Source organism: Rutilus rutilus (genome assembly GCF_951802725.1).
Source record: "Rutilus rutilus genome assembly, chromosome: 8".
Lineage (NCBI taxonomy): Eukaryota > Metazoa > Chordata > Actinopteri > Cypriniformes > Leuciscidae > Rutilus > Rutilus rutilus.
In genome coordinates, this window is record NC_140222.1 from 12,708,559 (window position 1) to 12,725,190 (window position 16,632).

Consider the following 16,632-nt stretch of genomic DNA (forward strand, 5'->3'; position numbering starts at 1 on the left):
GAGTTCAAATGTTGATTTCCAGAGAGGTCCTTTGTCCTCCCAGGGCCTCAAGTAGACTGCCTGGCATTTATTTAATTTCTCAAGTCTTACAGCTTGACAAAGCCTGAAAGTTTGAAATAACTTTAAAAAAACTTGAAGTTTGAAGGTTTTACTCAGAGAAGTCAATAAAATGTTGCTAACATGATCTAACACATTGCTAACATGATTTAGCATGGTGCTAGCGATTTTTAACAAATTGCTAACATGTTTCTAACATGATTTAGCACATTGTTATGTTTCTGGCATGAAATAGCACACTGCTAGCATGATTTAACACTCTGCTAGTGTACACTGCCAAGTGCGCGCACAGAAAGCCACGTCTCTCAGAGGACGAGTGCGAATTTGGTCTCAGGATCATGTGAGTTATTCGGGCCGAATTCTAGGCACGATTCGTCGACCGAAAATGCATGCAGGTCCCCTACCCTCTTGATGGAGGCCAATGCAACCAGGAGAACTGTCTTACAGGACAGGATTTTTAACTCCTCTGATTGCAGGGGCTCAAGGGGTGGTCTCTGAAGTGTCGAAAGGACCAGAGACAAATCCCAAGAGGGTATAGAGAGCAGGCGAGGCAGATTCACTCAGGAACCTGACGATCAGGTCGTGCTTTCCCAACGACTTACAGTACCTTCAACTGCATTGTGATTTACGGCAATCACGGCAACATACACTTTGAGGGTGGAGGGAGACAGCCTTCACTCCAACCTTTTTTGCAGGAAGGAAAGCACGGCTCTAATCGAGCAAGTTTCGGGGGTTCTCCTGCTGAGAAGAACACCACTCGACGAACAGGTTCCACTTCAAGTGATGGTGTCAACTACCGCATGGAGTTGGTCACCTAGAACCTCCGTGTCCCGTCCAGGGACAAGACATGGAGTTTCCAGAGGTTAGAACACAGGTGCCATAGGTGCCCCGTCTCTGAGAGAGCAGGTCCTCTCTCAGAGGAATGGGCCAGGGAGGGGCTGTCGCGAGGAGCACTAGTTCCAAGAACCAGGTTCGGTTGGGCCAATACGGCAAAACAAGCAAGACCTGCTCCTTGTCCTCCCTGACTTTGCACAGGGTCTGTGCAAGAAGGCTCACTGGCTGAAATGCATATTTGCGAAGACCCCGGTGCCAGCTGTGTGCCAGTGCATCCGTGCCGAGGGTCCCCTCGGTTAGGGAGTAAAACAGCTGGCAGTGCAACGTGTCTGGGGTACCACGGCACCACAGACGTACCTGGGGTGGGGCAGCGCGGCGGAATGCAGGGACCTGCCTCAGACGGCATAGCGGCCCTGAGTGGGTAATTAGTGTGTGGTCCAACACATACTGTACCTCCCTGCTAAGCCTTAGGTGGTTGCTGCTGCTGGTGCTTAGTGGGAGCGGAGGACACCGCAGGTCAACCTCAGCGACGAGCAGACGGAGGGTCTGTGGCTGCCAGACGGGTGATGGCAGCAGCGGCCCACCGGGGCAGGATGTGTTGGAAAGCTCTCGACCGCATTGCCGAATAACCCAACCTGGGACCGAGGGGTATCCAGGAAACGATATTTATAGGTGTCCCGCATATCGGCCATGTTGAGCCAAAGGTGGTGCTCCTGGACCACCAAGGTGGACATTGCCTGACCAATGGTCTAAATTAAGTCAGTCTTTATTTTTGTGAAATGGTCTAACTTGCATTAGACTAGTCTATGAGCAAATTTTAGACTTGTCTAACACTATAGACCGGTCTAAAATAGCTTTGAGAAACCGGCCCCTGGGCTATAGCTCCCTTTTCTGCCTTTGAGTCATCTATAACAAACAAACAAGGGCGTGCCTCACCTCGCCCTCCAAAGGCATCCTTTGTCAATAAGGACTTCAGCAGCTCCAATCCCTCACTAATTGTCCTCTCTTATTTTATTTAGTTTTCATATTGCTAACCCACTTAGATCCTCCTCTATTGTCTACAGTCTTTACCAGAGTGCAAACCATTTTAGCCTCACAGCGTGTATTTTTTGAGAGCCATCTTTGATTAGCTGTGCCTGATCGGGCACAAACATTTTGTGTTGGCACCTATAATGAGCCTATGGATAGATATAGATAGAATATGGATGTTTAAATATACAGAACTATGCAAAAGTCTTAGGCATGTTAGATTTTCATTTAGATATTTATCTAATTCGCATTAGTGTGCCAATAGGAAATATTAGTTTACATTTCCAAATTTTCATTTTGTCCTTAACTATAATAATCCACTAAGATTTCTGTATCCAAAAACAAACAGTCCAGAAACAGACAGTATGGTCCATAGGATCTGGTCTGAGAAAATGCTGTAAATTGAGAATGTTTTCAAAAATAATGTCATAAATAATTTTCAGCAACAGGTTTCATTTGTTAACATTAGTTAGTGTATTAATAACTAACATGAACTAACCATGAGCAATACAATACATTTCAGTACTGTATTTGTTAATATTAGTTAATACAAATCCAGCTGTTCATTGTTTGTTCATGTTATTCTACAGTGCATTAACTAATGTTAACAAATACAATATTTGATTTTAATAATGTATCAGTGAATGTAAAAAAGTAACATAAACAAAGATTAATAATGCTGCAGAAGTAATGTTCATTACTAGTTCATTTTAGCAAGTTTAGTTAACCAATGTTAACTAATGAAACTGTTTTTTTTTTTTTTTTTTTTTTTTCTAGATTGTATTATTTAGATTTACAGGTAGATTTCTCATTGAAGACATTGGAGATTTTGTCACATGGTTTAGTCTATCTCAGCTTTTTTAGTCTCCATCTAACCCCAGATGGACTCCATGATAGTGAGATCAGATCAATGTGTGGACAATACTGTTTTAGACTACCTGTGCATATGAAAATCCATCCACCCACCCACCCATCCATCCATCATTTCTTACTGGCAAACTAAAGCAAAATATATAAATAATTGAATTACCTTAAAAAGCACACGTTGTCCCTTGTTTGGTTTTGGTTTTGGTTTGGACTCCCCAAGCTTTTTCACCCATTCCTTCACTTCCCAAACTTCTATCAGTGCAATTCTGAATGACGTCTCAAAGCTTGTGTGGTCCAGGTGTGATTTGCATTTTGGAGTGCAGAAATGATAATTGTACCCGAGAGGTAACCATTTCTTTAAATTAAAAAGAAATGTTAGCCACTGCTATTTAAAGCTGGCAGAGATTTCGTCAATACGCATTTTAACTGAGATGGTCCCAACATTTCAACACATAACAGTCCTCCACTGAGGAAGATAGAAATTCATAAGATAAAATAAGTTAAAATTATAATCATAATTGAAACCTACAAATAAATCTATTAATAAAATGACACTGAAAACAATCAGGCATATTTTACCATTTGTCAGCATTGGATCCATTTAGCTGATGTCTAAACTTTTTTTCCTCAGATGACTATGTGATAGAGTTGACCAATGAAATCGAACTATAGACGCGAGTCATCGCTGCGGGGCGTGGTTTGCGCTTAACTGATTTGAAAATAAAAATCACGCGCGGTTTGAGTGACTAATCAAAATTTAACCTGATTAAAAAAAACAATATTTATTAATGCTATCCGTGTTATATTCCATCTGCAATAACTTTTATAAAGATGAAAGACCCTCATGAAAGACCCACGACCATTCTACTTTTTCTTCACAAAAAGAGTACATACTTTTTAGGGCATAGTACAAGTACGTGAATTGAGATGCAGCACACGCTTTATTGGCAAGGTAACTGACACTGTGCGCGATACGGAGTGGAACAGGGAAAATTAATGTCTTAAGGAGGCTAAATTAGGAAACAAACAGATCAGAGGTGAAATAGGCCTACGAGAAAAAAGTGCTTTTAGCTGAAGGTTTGGAAGTGGTTAAATTAAATGATACTCACCAATGACAGTAAGACTGAAGCTCCTAATGCTGCTGATACTGAAGCTGCTGCCGTTGCTGCTAATCTCTAGATGATAAAATCCAGCGTCTGTGGTTATGGTGTTTCTGACGGTCAGAGATCCAGTCACATGATCAACCTTCAGCCTGTCTCTGAGTTCTAAGTTCTGATCTTCACACTGTTCAACTGTACAAATATTACTAAGACATCCAGTGATTTCAGCGATGCAAATGTCATTAAAATACCACGTCATCACATCATTTGTGTTTTTTGTTACACCAGGATATAAAGTAACAGATTCTCCCTCCTTCACTATCTTTCTCTTCACTTCATCTCGTTCAGCAGCAGAAACACCTGAAACACAAACCAACAGATGCTGGAGGATATTTTTCAGGGGAAAGTGAACAACAAATAACTGCAGATATGAAAACATTCCTTTTTTTTTTTTTTTTTTTTTATATTTGATGTATTAATAGTTCATTTTTTATAGTAAAAATGTACATTAAAAATATTCATAGCATAATGTATAAATACATTGGAAAATATGCATATTGCTTAGTAATTTTTGAATAACAACAACATATTTTGTGTCATGTTTGTCAAACAAGTAAAAAAAAAAATGTAATAAGCTATTCCTGAGCATTCAGTCTGTAAAGAAAAATTTCACCACTTTGGAATTTTAAGGTTCTATTTGCATTCTGAGCGGTTTTAAACTTATAATGTGAAATAGTTGTCACAGAATAAGAATATGTGAATAACTCAATTTCGACAAAAATGTCAGATTGAACCTTACAATTCCAAGGTGATGATTTGTCCAAATTTGTTGGTTTTAAACACATTTTACATATTTATCATAATTATACTCAGGGGTTAAAATGGGTTGTTATGTTATGTTTTCATCATGTAATATGTTTGTAGAAACTATAATACTGTAATGCAGAAATACTACACAAGACAAACTGTCCTATTATTTAAGACAGCATGTAAAAAAAAATGCAGAAATTAAATAATTATTGTGCTGCGTGTGCTTCTAAGCTGGTGTCAGGTTATGGGAATGTGCTGTCTGTATGTTTCTTTTTTATTCCATATTGCAAGGGTATATAAGTGTCTTTATAGAAGTTTTAAAATATGCATTTTCTTCAAAAAGACTAAATTGTCTCTTAATTTTAAAGGCACACTGTGTAGAAATTGTGTTTTTGTCAAACAGCGACCCCTAGAGTCGCTGTGGAACACTTGCACTGTCGTAAATACCCTTTTTTATTGATCATCAGCTAAAATTTCAAAATCAAAGACCGCAATAAGAGAGAGCAGTAACAGCCCTGGTAAGATCATTTCATTTCTTTACTTTTAATGATGATGATGATGATTGTGTGTTAAGCGTCTGCGACTTACTTTCACTTTGATTTGCGATAGTTTGCACGTTGGCTTGATGAATAGATGCTCAGCTTCTCATCTGCGGTGATGCGTATTCCAGTAGCGTCGTCATATCTGGCTATTACATTACATAGACTATAACACGCTTTCACACGTTTTTTTTTTTAGCATTTTGGGGAGGAGTACAATTTACATATGTGGTTTCAACAACCAGATGCATTTACATTTGTCCAGTTTCGTCTGGAATGCGTCTCAGAGCTCCTCCTGAAGTGGTTTGAGCGATCGGATTCAAATCCGTCTCGAATGCGTTTCGGAGGGCATTTACACCTGGTCGATCGGATAGCTATCCGATCTGAGAAAACGCATGAAGTGGCCAGGTGTAAACAGCCCCCATGACAAAAACATACGCACGAAAGCCGAAAACAAACGCTGGTTAGCCTCTCACGTCCAGATTTGAGGAAGTGGTGGGGGAAGTGACGTATGCCGTAAAGCAGTCGAATTTTGTAGTTCTTCTTGTGCTCGGGTTACTACCCGAACCCTGAAGTTACATAGTGCCAGTAAAAGCGATACAGACCCCGTCAGCAGGGCCGGCTCTAGCCCTTTGGTTGCCCTAGGCAAGATTGAGTTTTTGCCCTTTGATCATGTTTAATAAACATGTTTTATTTCGCGTTTCGTTCTAATTTTATGATTAATATGGGAAGTAGATAGGGCGACACTAGAGTGCGTCCGCGCCCCCAACACATTTGTCGCCCTAGGCAACCGCCTAGTTCGCCTATAGCAATCGCCGGCCCTGCCCGTCAGGCTATGGCAGACGTGTCATTCAACCTATTGTAAGTCGATGTACCATCACAAGGGTCTTGGAAATATATTATGAAGGTTGAAAAGTTACACGGTGTGCCTTTAAATGGACAGCAATACATTTAATTATGTCTGGAAATTTTAAACAATGTTATTTGGGGTCTATAAAAGTTAAATAAATATTAAATGATCTATAAGCCTTTCACATATTTCTACACTAATTATATAAAACTATACTGTCAGTTAAGGACTTCTGCTTCTTGGGATCTATGATTGACCAAACCGGTGACTGCTTTATTTCAGGTGTGCATAGAATTTCATTAAGACTTAATGCAATGCTGAGCATGCAACAAATCTGGAGGAGCAAAGACATCAACCTCTCAACCAAATACAGGCTAGTCCAGGCAATTATGTTTCCTATATCAATATATGAATGTGAAACCTGGACTATGAAAAAAAAAAAAAAGATCAGCAGAGGATTGATGCCTTTGAGATGTGGTGTTGTACTTAAGGATATGGAGGGTTACGAGGGTTACCAACAGCGAGGTCCTGGACTACATCAAACCAGAAATGTCACTTGAGTGAAAAATACAGCTCATCTACTTCGGTCATGTGGTGCGAACAGCTTCATTGGAAAATGCAATGATGCTTGGCCAAGTTAGTGGAACAAGGAAAAGAGGCAGGCAAAAAAAATGCGGTGGCTTGGAAGGAAAGAACCATTGTCCAAATGCCAAAAAAAGCTACATGATAAGGAGCTTGAGGATTACAGACCAGTGGTTTTAACAGCTGTGCTCTGTAAGTGTATGGAGAGTGTTGTCTGTCACAATCTGACTGGTAGCCAGTGTACAGTCTCCAGAATTGGAGAAATATGATTGCATATCCTGGACCAGAGCCATAGAGAGAGAGAGTTGCGACAACGGAAGTTCAAAATGCTTACTTGTCACGTGATTCGCGCAGATCTCAGATAGTTCCAGGAAGTGCTACAGCGCCAATTCAAATCGATGGAGTTAGAGAGCAGAGAACTGTGATTTTTGTTAGTTTGTAGTCAATAAATGAATTGATTTACAATATGTATATAATACACTGATATGTGAATGTAGTATGTGCATGTAGTTACAGCAATGTTATTTTTAAAAGATAAAAATCTGCTAGTATTTAATGTTTATTGTGGTCAACCAGCGTTGCCTGCCTTTGTTAACATATTTCTGGCTAACGTTACCTTGGTTAAAGACCGTGTTGCAGTTGTTTTGAAGTATTTTTTGTTCTTAAACTAGAATGTTATTTAAAGGTATCACGTAATGTTCACTATGGTTTCACAAGGACAGAGACTTGCAGATAACAGGTGATTGTCTTTAAAAAATCCATTGCAAACAAGTAAAATGTAGAATTTAATTAAGTGAAATTTCATTCATCTTAATGTTTACAATGCACTCCATGCACTTATTACTATATAAATTAATACATATTACAGTTTCAAACAAAACATGATTATACACACACACACACACACACACACACACACATTATTTCATTAGTGTCCATGTGCATTGTTTCCTTTTAACATAATGTGATAAATTCGTGACCTATATCACTTTAATCTATAAAACCTATTTAGTTTAAATTAATTTTTAGTACATTTAAATAATACATATTTTACGTTTTGTTATCTTAACATAGTGTGGTCCTTACTGACGTCAACTTTTTTGAACCGTTATGTACACTTTTGGTTTGTTTATTGCGAAATAACTCCCGATTGTTTCTCTGTCAACTAAGCAAGGCTTCGTTTCCTAAATGCACTGAGGTTGTGAACCTGCAAGCTCAGCGAAGCACCAGCATCAAACGCTCTCTGTGATTGATTGGTTTCGTCTTGTATCCAGATGACTAGGAGAAAAAGTTCTATCCTACACAATTATCCGCTAACATTCACTTATTTTTCCACTTAGAAGCTTATTTTACGCACTGAATTGCGTGCTAAATTAATAAAAAATTACTGGTAAAAAAAACACACATTTGGATCGATATTTTTATGTGAGGATCGATCCTTTTCGATACCACGTCAGTATCGATAGTATCGATACTTCAGGATCGAGCCGCCCACCCCTACACACAACTAGCTCCGTTCGCTGTTTGAGCTCTTCAGATCACATAATTCAGTGGAAAATGAATACAAATGTTATTCTGTATGACGAACGATTTTACTAGCATGTAATAATTATTCATTATTTCTCCAAATATGCGCACTATTGGACTAATAGCCCTGTCGTATGCTGTATATTATATGTATTTGAGCACAAATAAACCGGAGAAGACGAGAATGAATGTCGTGTGAGTGTTGATTTCTATTCAAAATAACGATCATTACAGATTAATTATTTTGCACTCCTGGCATAAATTAAGAAATTAATGTTACTGCAAACCAGTTTAATCATAAACAGTGGTCAAATATCGAAGCTGGAGTCTTAAACCTTTCTCATAATGCTGAGTTTGTCCAGATCAAGTAAGAGTGTGATGTTTTGAAGAGTAATGCATTTTGAACAACAATAATCCGGGATCACCAGTGATCCCTGACAGGCAAGGGGGATTAGTTCACTTAAAAAAAAAAAATTGCTGATAATTTACTCACCCGATGTCATCCAAGATATCCATGTCTTTCTTTCTTCAGTCGAAAATAAATTAAGGTTTTTGAGGAAAACATTCCAGTATTTTTCTACACAGAATGGACTTCAATGACAACCAACTATTCCAATGTTCAAAGAAGGTTCAAATGTCCGTCTCAATGCAGCTTCAAAGTCTCTACACGATCCCAGTCGAGAAATAAGGGTCTTGTCTAGCGAAACGATCGCTCATTTAAAAAAAAAAAAAAAAAAAAAAATTGATATACCACAAATGCCCATCTTGTACCATCTCTGAGATGCGCCACATATTACGTCATCACGTTGGAAAGGTCACAAAAAAATTAAATAATAATAATAATAATAAATTAAAACAAAGATGTTGGACGAATTTTTCATTCTTTCCTACCTTTTTGAACCGGAGTACACAGACAAATAACTTAGACAGATGACGTGACGCGTGACCTTTCCAACGTGATGACGCAATGCGTCGCACATCTCAGAGATGGTACAAGACGGGCATTTGTGGTTATTTTTTTTTATTTATTTTTTTAAATGACCGATCGTTTCGCTAAATAAGACCCTTATTTCTCGACTGGGATCGTGTAGAGACTTTGAAGCTGCATTGAGACTGACATTTGGTTGCTACTGAAGTCCATTATATGGAGAAAATTCCTGGAATGTTTTCCTCAAAAAAAATTATTTCTTTTTGACCAATGAAAGAAAGACATGGATATCTTGGATGACATCAGGGTGAGTAAATTATCAGTTAAACATTTTTTTGAAAGTGAACTAATCCTTTAAGCCTATTCCGTACGATTTTGTTTAAGATACTATCAGCCCGAAGCAGTGTGTTGGCAGAGTTGTATTGGGATTGTTGTTTGTAAAGTAACTGAAACAAAGTGTTTAAGTGTAAAGTTTCTAAAGTAACTGAAACTTGGTGTTGGTCTCTAATAATACTGTTAAGATTCTAAAGTATTTAAATCAACCCAAAGTAGTGTGGTGGGAGAGTTATATTAGATTGGTTGTTTCTAAAGTAACTGAAATAAATGTGTATGTTTCTAACGTACTTGAAACTGATTGTGAAGTTGTTATAATTTTGAGGAAATTCTAAAGTAATTGAATAGACCTGACGCAGTGTGGTCACAGAATTATTTCACAACTATTTGTGTAGTGTAGGCTAGTGCAGGCACGTGCACAGGTAGGGCTCAACCTGTGCAGAGCACATGCCCTTTTTGCCCTTACACTCCGAAGTGCCCTTTTTTGGGTGGTGTTTTTTTTTTTTTTTTTTTTTTTAATCAATGCTATTGGTTACCATTTACGTCTGTCTGTCTGTTTTACAAATATTTAGCCAATGAAAGTTCTTAAAATGAACTTGTGTAAATATTCGATCCTCAAGCTGTCAGTATGCTGATAACTCCGCCCCCTCTATATTCACTGAATCCTGAAGTTCCACAGCGGCGCCGCACAGTAGACAGCAGCTGAACGAAGTTTTACGAAGGGTAAATAAATATCTTGTTGTTTGAATAAGTAGGCTACTACTAAACACTATGTCTATAAAGGCTAGTATTTTATTTATTTGATGTCTGACTCACTGAGACATGTGGGACGTCGAGGTACGGCTAGCATTTGCCATCTAGTCATAGCCAATACATAGACACTTAAATAGCCTGTGCATACAGTAGCATTTCATCTTTTATAAAATGCGATTTTGGCCAAATTTATTTTACAGCAGGAAAAACTGAGCACCCATATAGGTACAACAAACTAGTTTGTAACCTGTTGATGAAAATGTAATGTGGTACCGCCGGCGCCGTTTTAATGACGGACAAAAAATGCACATTTGCACACATTCGCTGGTCAAAAACTATATACTGATTATAAGTAATACAACAACATATAATTTGTTTTTACCCACGGAAAAATAACAGGTGCGCCCCCGCGCTGTTTCGTACTGGAACTTACACAAAGCTACGAGTGATCCTCGTCACCTAGGTAACATATTTCTAAGACGTAAGACATTTCTTCTTTGATTTATGATTGCTGATACACTTAATTTATTAACATTTAGACTAATCATGTTATGGTTAATTCAAGGCTGTTAATATGCACGTATTATCTAGCTAATTTTTTAATCTATAGCCTATTCTATACTCTCCGCTCGTCCTCACATGGTTTTACTACAGTAATATTGTAGTAGTGACTTAAAAAAAACATTACAGAAGATCACTGTGAAATCTTTATATTGTATCATGCACAATGAAATTCATGATTTAATTCATTCCAAGGCTTCATTTATTTGATCCAAAATACAGCAAAAACAGTAATATTGTGAAATATTTTTACAATTTAAAATAACTGTTTTCAATTTTAATATATTTTAAAATGTAATTTATTTCTGTGATCAAAGCTGCATTTTCAGCATCATTACTCCAGTTCAGTACTCTTCAGTGTCACGTGATCCTTCAGAAATGCTTTTCACTGCAACTGTAGGCCTACTTTTCACACTATTTTTTATTTTATTTTTTTATTGCTGGCTTATTTTAGAGAAAGTGTAGTGAATAAGAGACCTTCAAGAGACCAACATCCCTGGCTCACAGAAGGTTGCTGTTAGGTTTAAAGAAGCCCTTAAAACATGTTTATCTATATTATTATTATTATGGTTGTTATTAATCGTGAATAAATCTAAAGCTTTTGAGACTATTATTTTGTGTTATTGAAAATGGGAGGTGGGGCGCCCTTTTTTTAGTTTCAGCACATGCCCCTCAAAAGGTCTGTGCACGGCCCTGGGCTAGTGAGTCAGACACGGCGTGACTCTGTGAAGTTTAAACCAAGAACCCGAAACAGTGTGGTTTTGCCCGACGTACTGTGACATTGTTTTAAATTTGGTAAATATTGTTTAAGCCCGAAGTACTGTGGCTAAGTAAATTGGTTTAAGAAAATAACATAAAACCCAACATAGTGAGGTTTTGTCTGAAGTACTATGACAGTGTTAATTTTTTTTTTAAACAAAACATTTTTAAGAATATAACATAAAACCAGACGTAGTGTGATAGTGTTATATTTCTTAACTGTTTTGCGTAATGAAATTTAAGGCCCAATAGATTGTGGCCGTGGCTATTTTGTTCATTTGCGTCCGAAGAACTGGAGCTGTGAATAATTAGACTAACGGATATCTTAAAAGGAACTAGATAACATGTAGTCATCTAAATCAGACTGTAACAATCCGCCCTCAAATATTATTTTTGAACAGCAGTGTTACTATAAACACACAAGGAGATTCTTTGGAATGAATACAATAATGGCGAATATCACCAAAACTTCAATACTGTCACCTACATCAATGCTTTCTAACATATAAATTAGCACGAGCAGATGTATGATAGTGAATAAGTCACACAGCATAAAAGATAACAATAATATTCAGACGGCGCTGAACACCATAAACATAAAACACACAAAACAGCTCAATTGAATGACGCGCTGAGCGCAGTATTATAATGAAACAATTATCCCGTGCACTCACCACCTTCAAACACCCCGTAGGCCTACAGGAAAAAAAATAATAAAAAAAATATCCGGTTGCCTCATGAGCTCACTACCGTCTTTCCAACCGGGAAACGTTTAGTCAATTAGTCCATGGGAATGATCCTCGATCGGAACGAGACAAAAAAGTAATCCACACACACACCAAAAAAGAAAAAAGTTAGTCCATGAGAATAATCCGTTTGCCAGAGATGCGTACACGAGTGAAAAATCCAGGTGGTTGAATAATTTTCCATCCTCTCCACCATTAAAGCAGTCTCTTAAAGTAACGTTTGAAACTGCTATCAAACCATAAGGAACAAGCTTTAAATATTATAGCTGCAGCAAACATTGCTGGCGCCATGAATTCAAACACACCTCCTCCCCCTCCTGATTCACCCTCCATTCATAAGCTTAGGCACGCCTTCATAGTAAGTGCGGGCGGCCGAGCCTTATGCTGGGTACACACCAAAAGATTTTTTACATCTTATAAGATTTTCAAAATGTGACAGACCACAAACATGAGGACAAAAAATCCTAGATTTAAGCGTTTTGCTCCTATAGTGTGTGGTGTGCCATGATGTGACAAAGACAGCACACCACACACAAACAGATTTTCAACCAGAGTCTCGACTATGAACACAGGAAATCTCGCAAAATATCGTGAGACTTCAGAATAAGCATGACGGACGATATGCAGGAAGAAATTCAGGGGGAAAGGAAGTCGACCGGAAGTTGAAGTCGGCCGCGTGCCGCCATCTTGTAGCAGAACTTCACCTGCAGTTAGCATCCCATTGACTCCCATTCATTTTGGCGTCACTTTGACAGCGAATAACTTTACATCTGAGGCGTTTAAAGACTCCATTTGTCCATTATTTATTTCTAAAGAAACACGACAATGTATAAAATGCTCCATTACCTTGTAGCTTACGTTATGGCCCCGTAGAAGCAGTTTTTGTAAAAGTAGGCTAACGATTGCGTCATAACCACGCGACTCTCTGTCGCACAGTAGAGAGATTACCGTATGGACGGGAGGAGACGCTCGCGGGCAATCGGGGGGACGTGGAGGCAAAATGACAATATAATTAATCAGAATACCTAGCAAAAGTTGCTCCTGCTCCAAGCTCATGGACAGCTCCTACTCACACTCTCCGTCTCTGCAAGATTCGGAAGGGAATGATTCAGATTTCTCTTGGCACAGCTACTAGAAGACAGACGGGTTGCTCACGTGGTCCGTGTAACGCTTTGCTCGGTTTGAGTCTGCGCGTCAGGAAAGGAAGTGCTAAGAAATCGCTAAAAATGGGCTTCATTTGTCTCAATTGAGTTCCAATGGGGTCGCTGTGTCCATTTCTTTTACTGTCTATGAAGAAATTGCGATAGTGTTTGGAATGATTTTCACAGAAAATTCACGTGAAAAAACCATTGTACCTACCATTATATATAACCTTTTATACAGAAATATATTTATTCTTTATTGTCTTTATTGGATTTATTGTCTCTTTAGAAAAAGTTATTTAATCCCTCTAGTCTATAGAACCTCACTGAACCCTTAACACTCAGCTTTTTTTTTCTTTTTTTTTAATCTTTTTTTTTAATTGATTTTAAGAATTATACAATTACAGTCAGGGGGGTACAAAGAGTAAAGCCGATAAACAAACATAAAAAGACAAACTTAAAAGTTAAACAAAAATTTGAAAATGTTTACAGACTGAAACGCACTTTGCAGCTTTCTTATTTTTCAAACCCAATATTGTGTTTAGGTATTGTAAAATTTCTGCTCTTAAAATGAAAAACAAAGGCTTGTTTCCTCGAAATTTACACTTATGAATACTAAATCTTAACATTAAGCTTCCTGCAAGTGTGTGTGTGTGTGTGTGTGTGTGTGAGAATGACCGTGTCTTCCATCATCTCGCTTTGTGATTGGATATTGTTTCGTTTCACGTGATAATCTCCAGAGCGTGCGCGTGTTTGTCCTCGGAGTTCCCCCCACACATCAGGATTTCTGATCGTAAATATTAAACATGTTTAATATTTACGATTCGCGATCGGAGCGGCTCCGACGTTCTTCCGAGCAGGTTCGGACACTCTTAACACACCTCACACCAAGGGAAAATCTGATAAAATAATCTGTTAAACCATCAAGATAATCGGGACATAGCTAGGATTGTCGGAAGGGGAGAAATCGGCCCAAAATCAGCCCGATTATCTTTTGGTGTGTACCCAGCATTAAAGAGACAACCCCTCTTATGCTGGGTACACACCAAAAGATAATCGGGCTGATTTTGGGCCGATTTCCCCCCTTCCGACAATCCTAGTTTTGTCCCGATTATCTTGATGGTTTAACAGATTATCTTATCAGATTTTCCCTTGGTGTGAGGTGTGTTAAGAGTGTCCGAACCTGCTCGGGAGAACGTCGGAGCCGCTCCGATCGCGAATCGTAAATATTAAACATGTTTAATATTTACGATCAGAAATCCTGATGTGTGAGGGGAACCCCATGGACAAACGCGCGCACGCTCTGGAGATTATCACGTGAAACAAAACAATATCCAATCAGAAAGCGAGATGATGGAAGACACGGTCATTCTCACACACACACACACACACACACACACACACACACACACATACACACACACACACACACACACACACACACACACACACACACACACACACACACACACACACACACACACACACACACACACACACACACACACACACACACTTGCAAGAAGCTTAATGTTAAGATTTAGGATTCATAAGTATAAATTTCGAGGAAACAAGCCTTTGCTTTTCATTTTAAGAGCAGAAATTTTACAATACCTAAACACAATATTGGGTTTGAAAAATAAGAAAGCTGCAAAGTGCGTTTCAATCTGTAAACATTTTCAAATTTTTGTTTAACTTTTAAGTTTGTCACTGTTTATGTATATGTCTTTTATGTTTGTTTATCGGCTTTACTCTTTGTACCCCCCTGACTGTAATTTTAATTCTTAAAATCAATAAAAAAAATGATTAAAAAAAAAAAAAAAAAGAAGAAGAAGCTGAGTGTTAAGGGATCAGTGAGGTTCTATAGAGGGATTAAATAACTTTTTCTAAAGAGACAATAAATCCAATAAAGAATAAATAAAGACAATAAAGAATGAATATATTTCTGTATAAAAGGTTATATATAATGGTAGGTAGCCTACAATGGGTTTTTCACGTGAATTTTCTGTGAAAATCATTCCAAACACTATCGCAATTTCTTCCTGCATATCGTCCGTCATGCTTATTCTGAAGTCTCACGATATTTTGCGAGATTCCCTGTTGAGACTCTGGTTAAAAATCTGTTTGTGTGTGGTGTGCTCTCTTTGTCACATCACGGCACACCACACACTATAGGAGCAAAACGCTTAAATCTAGGATTTTTTGTCCTCATGTTTGTGGTCTGTCACATTTTGAAAATCTTATAAGATGTAAAAAATCTTTTGGTGTGTACCCAGCATTACCAACATACACAGTGGAAGCTACCCAGGTGAAAAAAAAGTGCACTTTAGTGCACTAAAAATACACTTAAGTACAAGAAAGTACATTTGTAGTACATTCATATTTTTTTGTGCTAAAAACAACTGTAAAAATAATACACTATTAATACACTAATTAAAAGTATATTTTTACTTAAGTAGTACTTAAGTGTAATTAATAAAGTATACTAAATACCATTTATATTTTAAATGTATTTTTAGTGCATAAAAAAATATATACTTTTGAAAAAATAGACAGAAGAGTTTTTTTAGTGTATTTCTTACAAGTACATTTTTAACGCATTAAAAATAGTTAATTGTTAGTGTACTTTTACATAGCTATCAAAGTACACTAGCAATGAACTATTTGTAATGTGTTAAAATGTACTTGTAAGAAATACACTAAAAAACTCTTCTGTCTATTTTTTCAAAAGTATATATTTTTTAATGCACTAAAAATACATTAAAAAAATAAGGCTTTTAGTATACTTTATTAATTACACTTAATTACTATTTAAATTAAAACATACTTGTAATTAGTTTATTTATAATGTATTATTTTTACAGTTGTTTTTAGCACAAAAAATAAGAATGTACTACAAATTACTTTCTTGTAATTAAGTGTTTTTTTTAGTGCACTCAAGTACACTTTATTTTCACCTAGTGAAAATACTAAAGTAGTACTTAAGTGTAATTAAGAAAGTATACTAAATACCATTGATATTTTAAATGTATTTTTAGTGCATATAAATTTGTGTTTTGTTCATATAAGATACCTACAGTAATCTGTAGTTTAATCATTTTATTAAAGGGTTAGTTCACCCAAAAATCGAAAAGTTCTTTGTATTTAGTCACCCGCGTGTTGTTCTAAACCCTTAAGACTTCCATTAACCATCGCATCACAAAATATTATATTTA

The 16,632-nt window shown here is 37.3% G+C and overlaps 1 protein-coding gene across 2 annotated transcripts in view; it reads right to left on the reverse strand.

Moving 5' to 3' along the window:
* Positions 1-16,632, reverse strand: part of LOC311294838 (uncharacterized protein) — a 45,269-nt gene that overhangs the window by 12,215 nt on the left and 16,422 nt on the right. For both annotated transcript variants that reach the window (XM_084415879.1, XM_084415880.1), the window contains exon 3: positions 3,897-4,247. In XM_084415879.1, the coding sequence (XP_084272005.1) occupies positions 3,897-4,247 (351 nt within the window). The remainder of the gene's footprint in view (positions 1-3,896; positions 4,248-16,632) is intronic.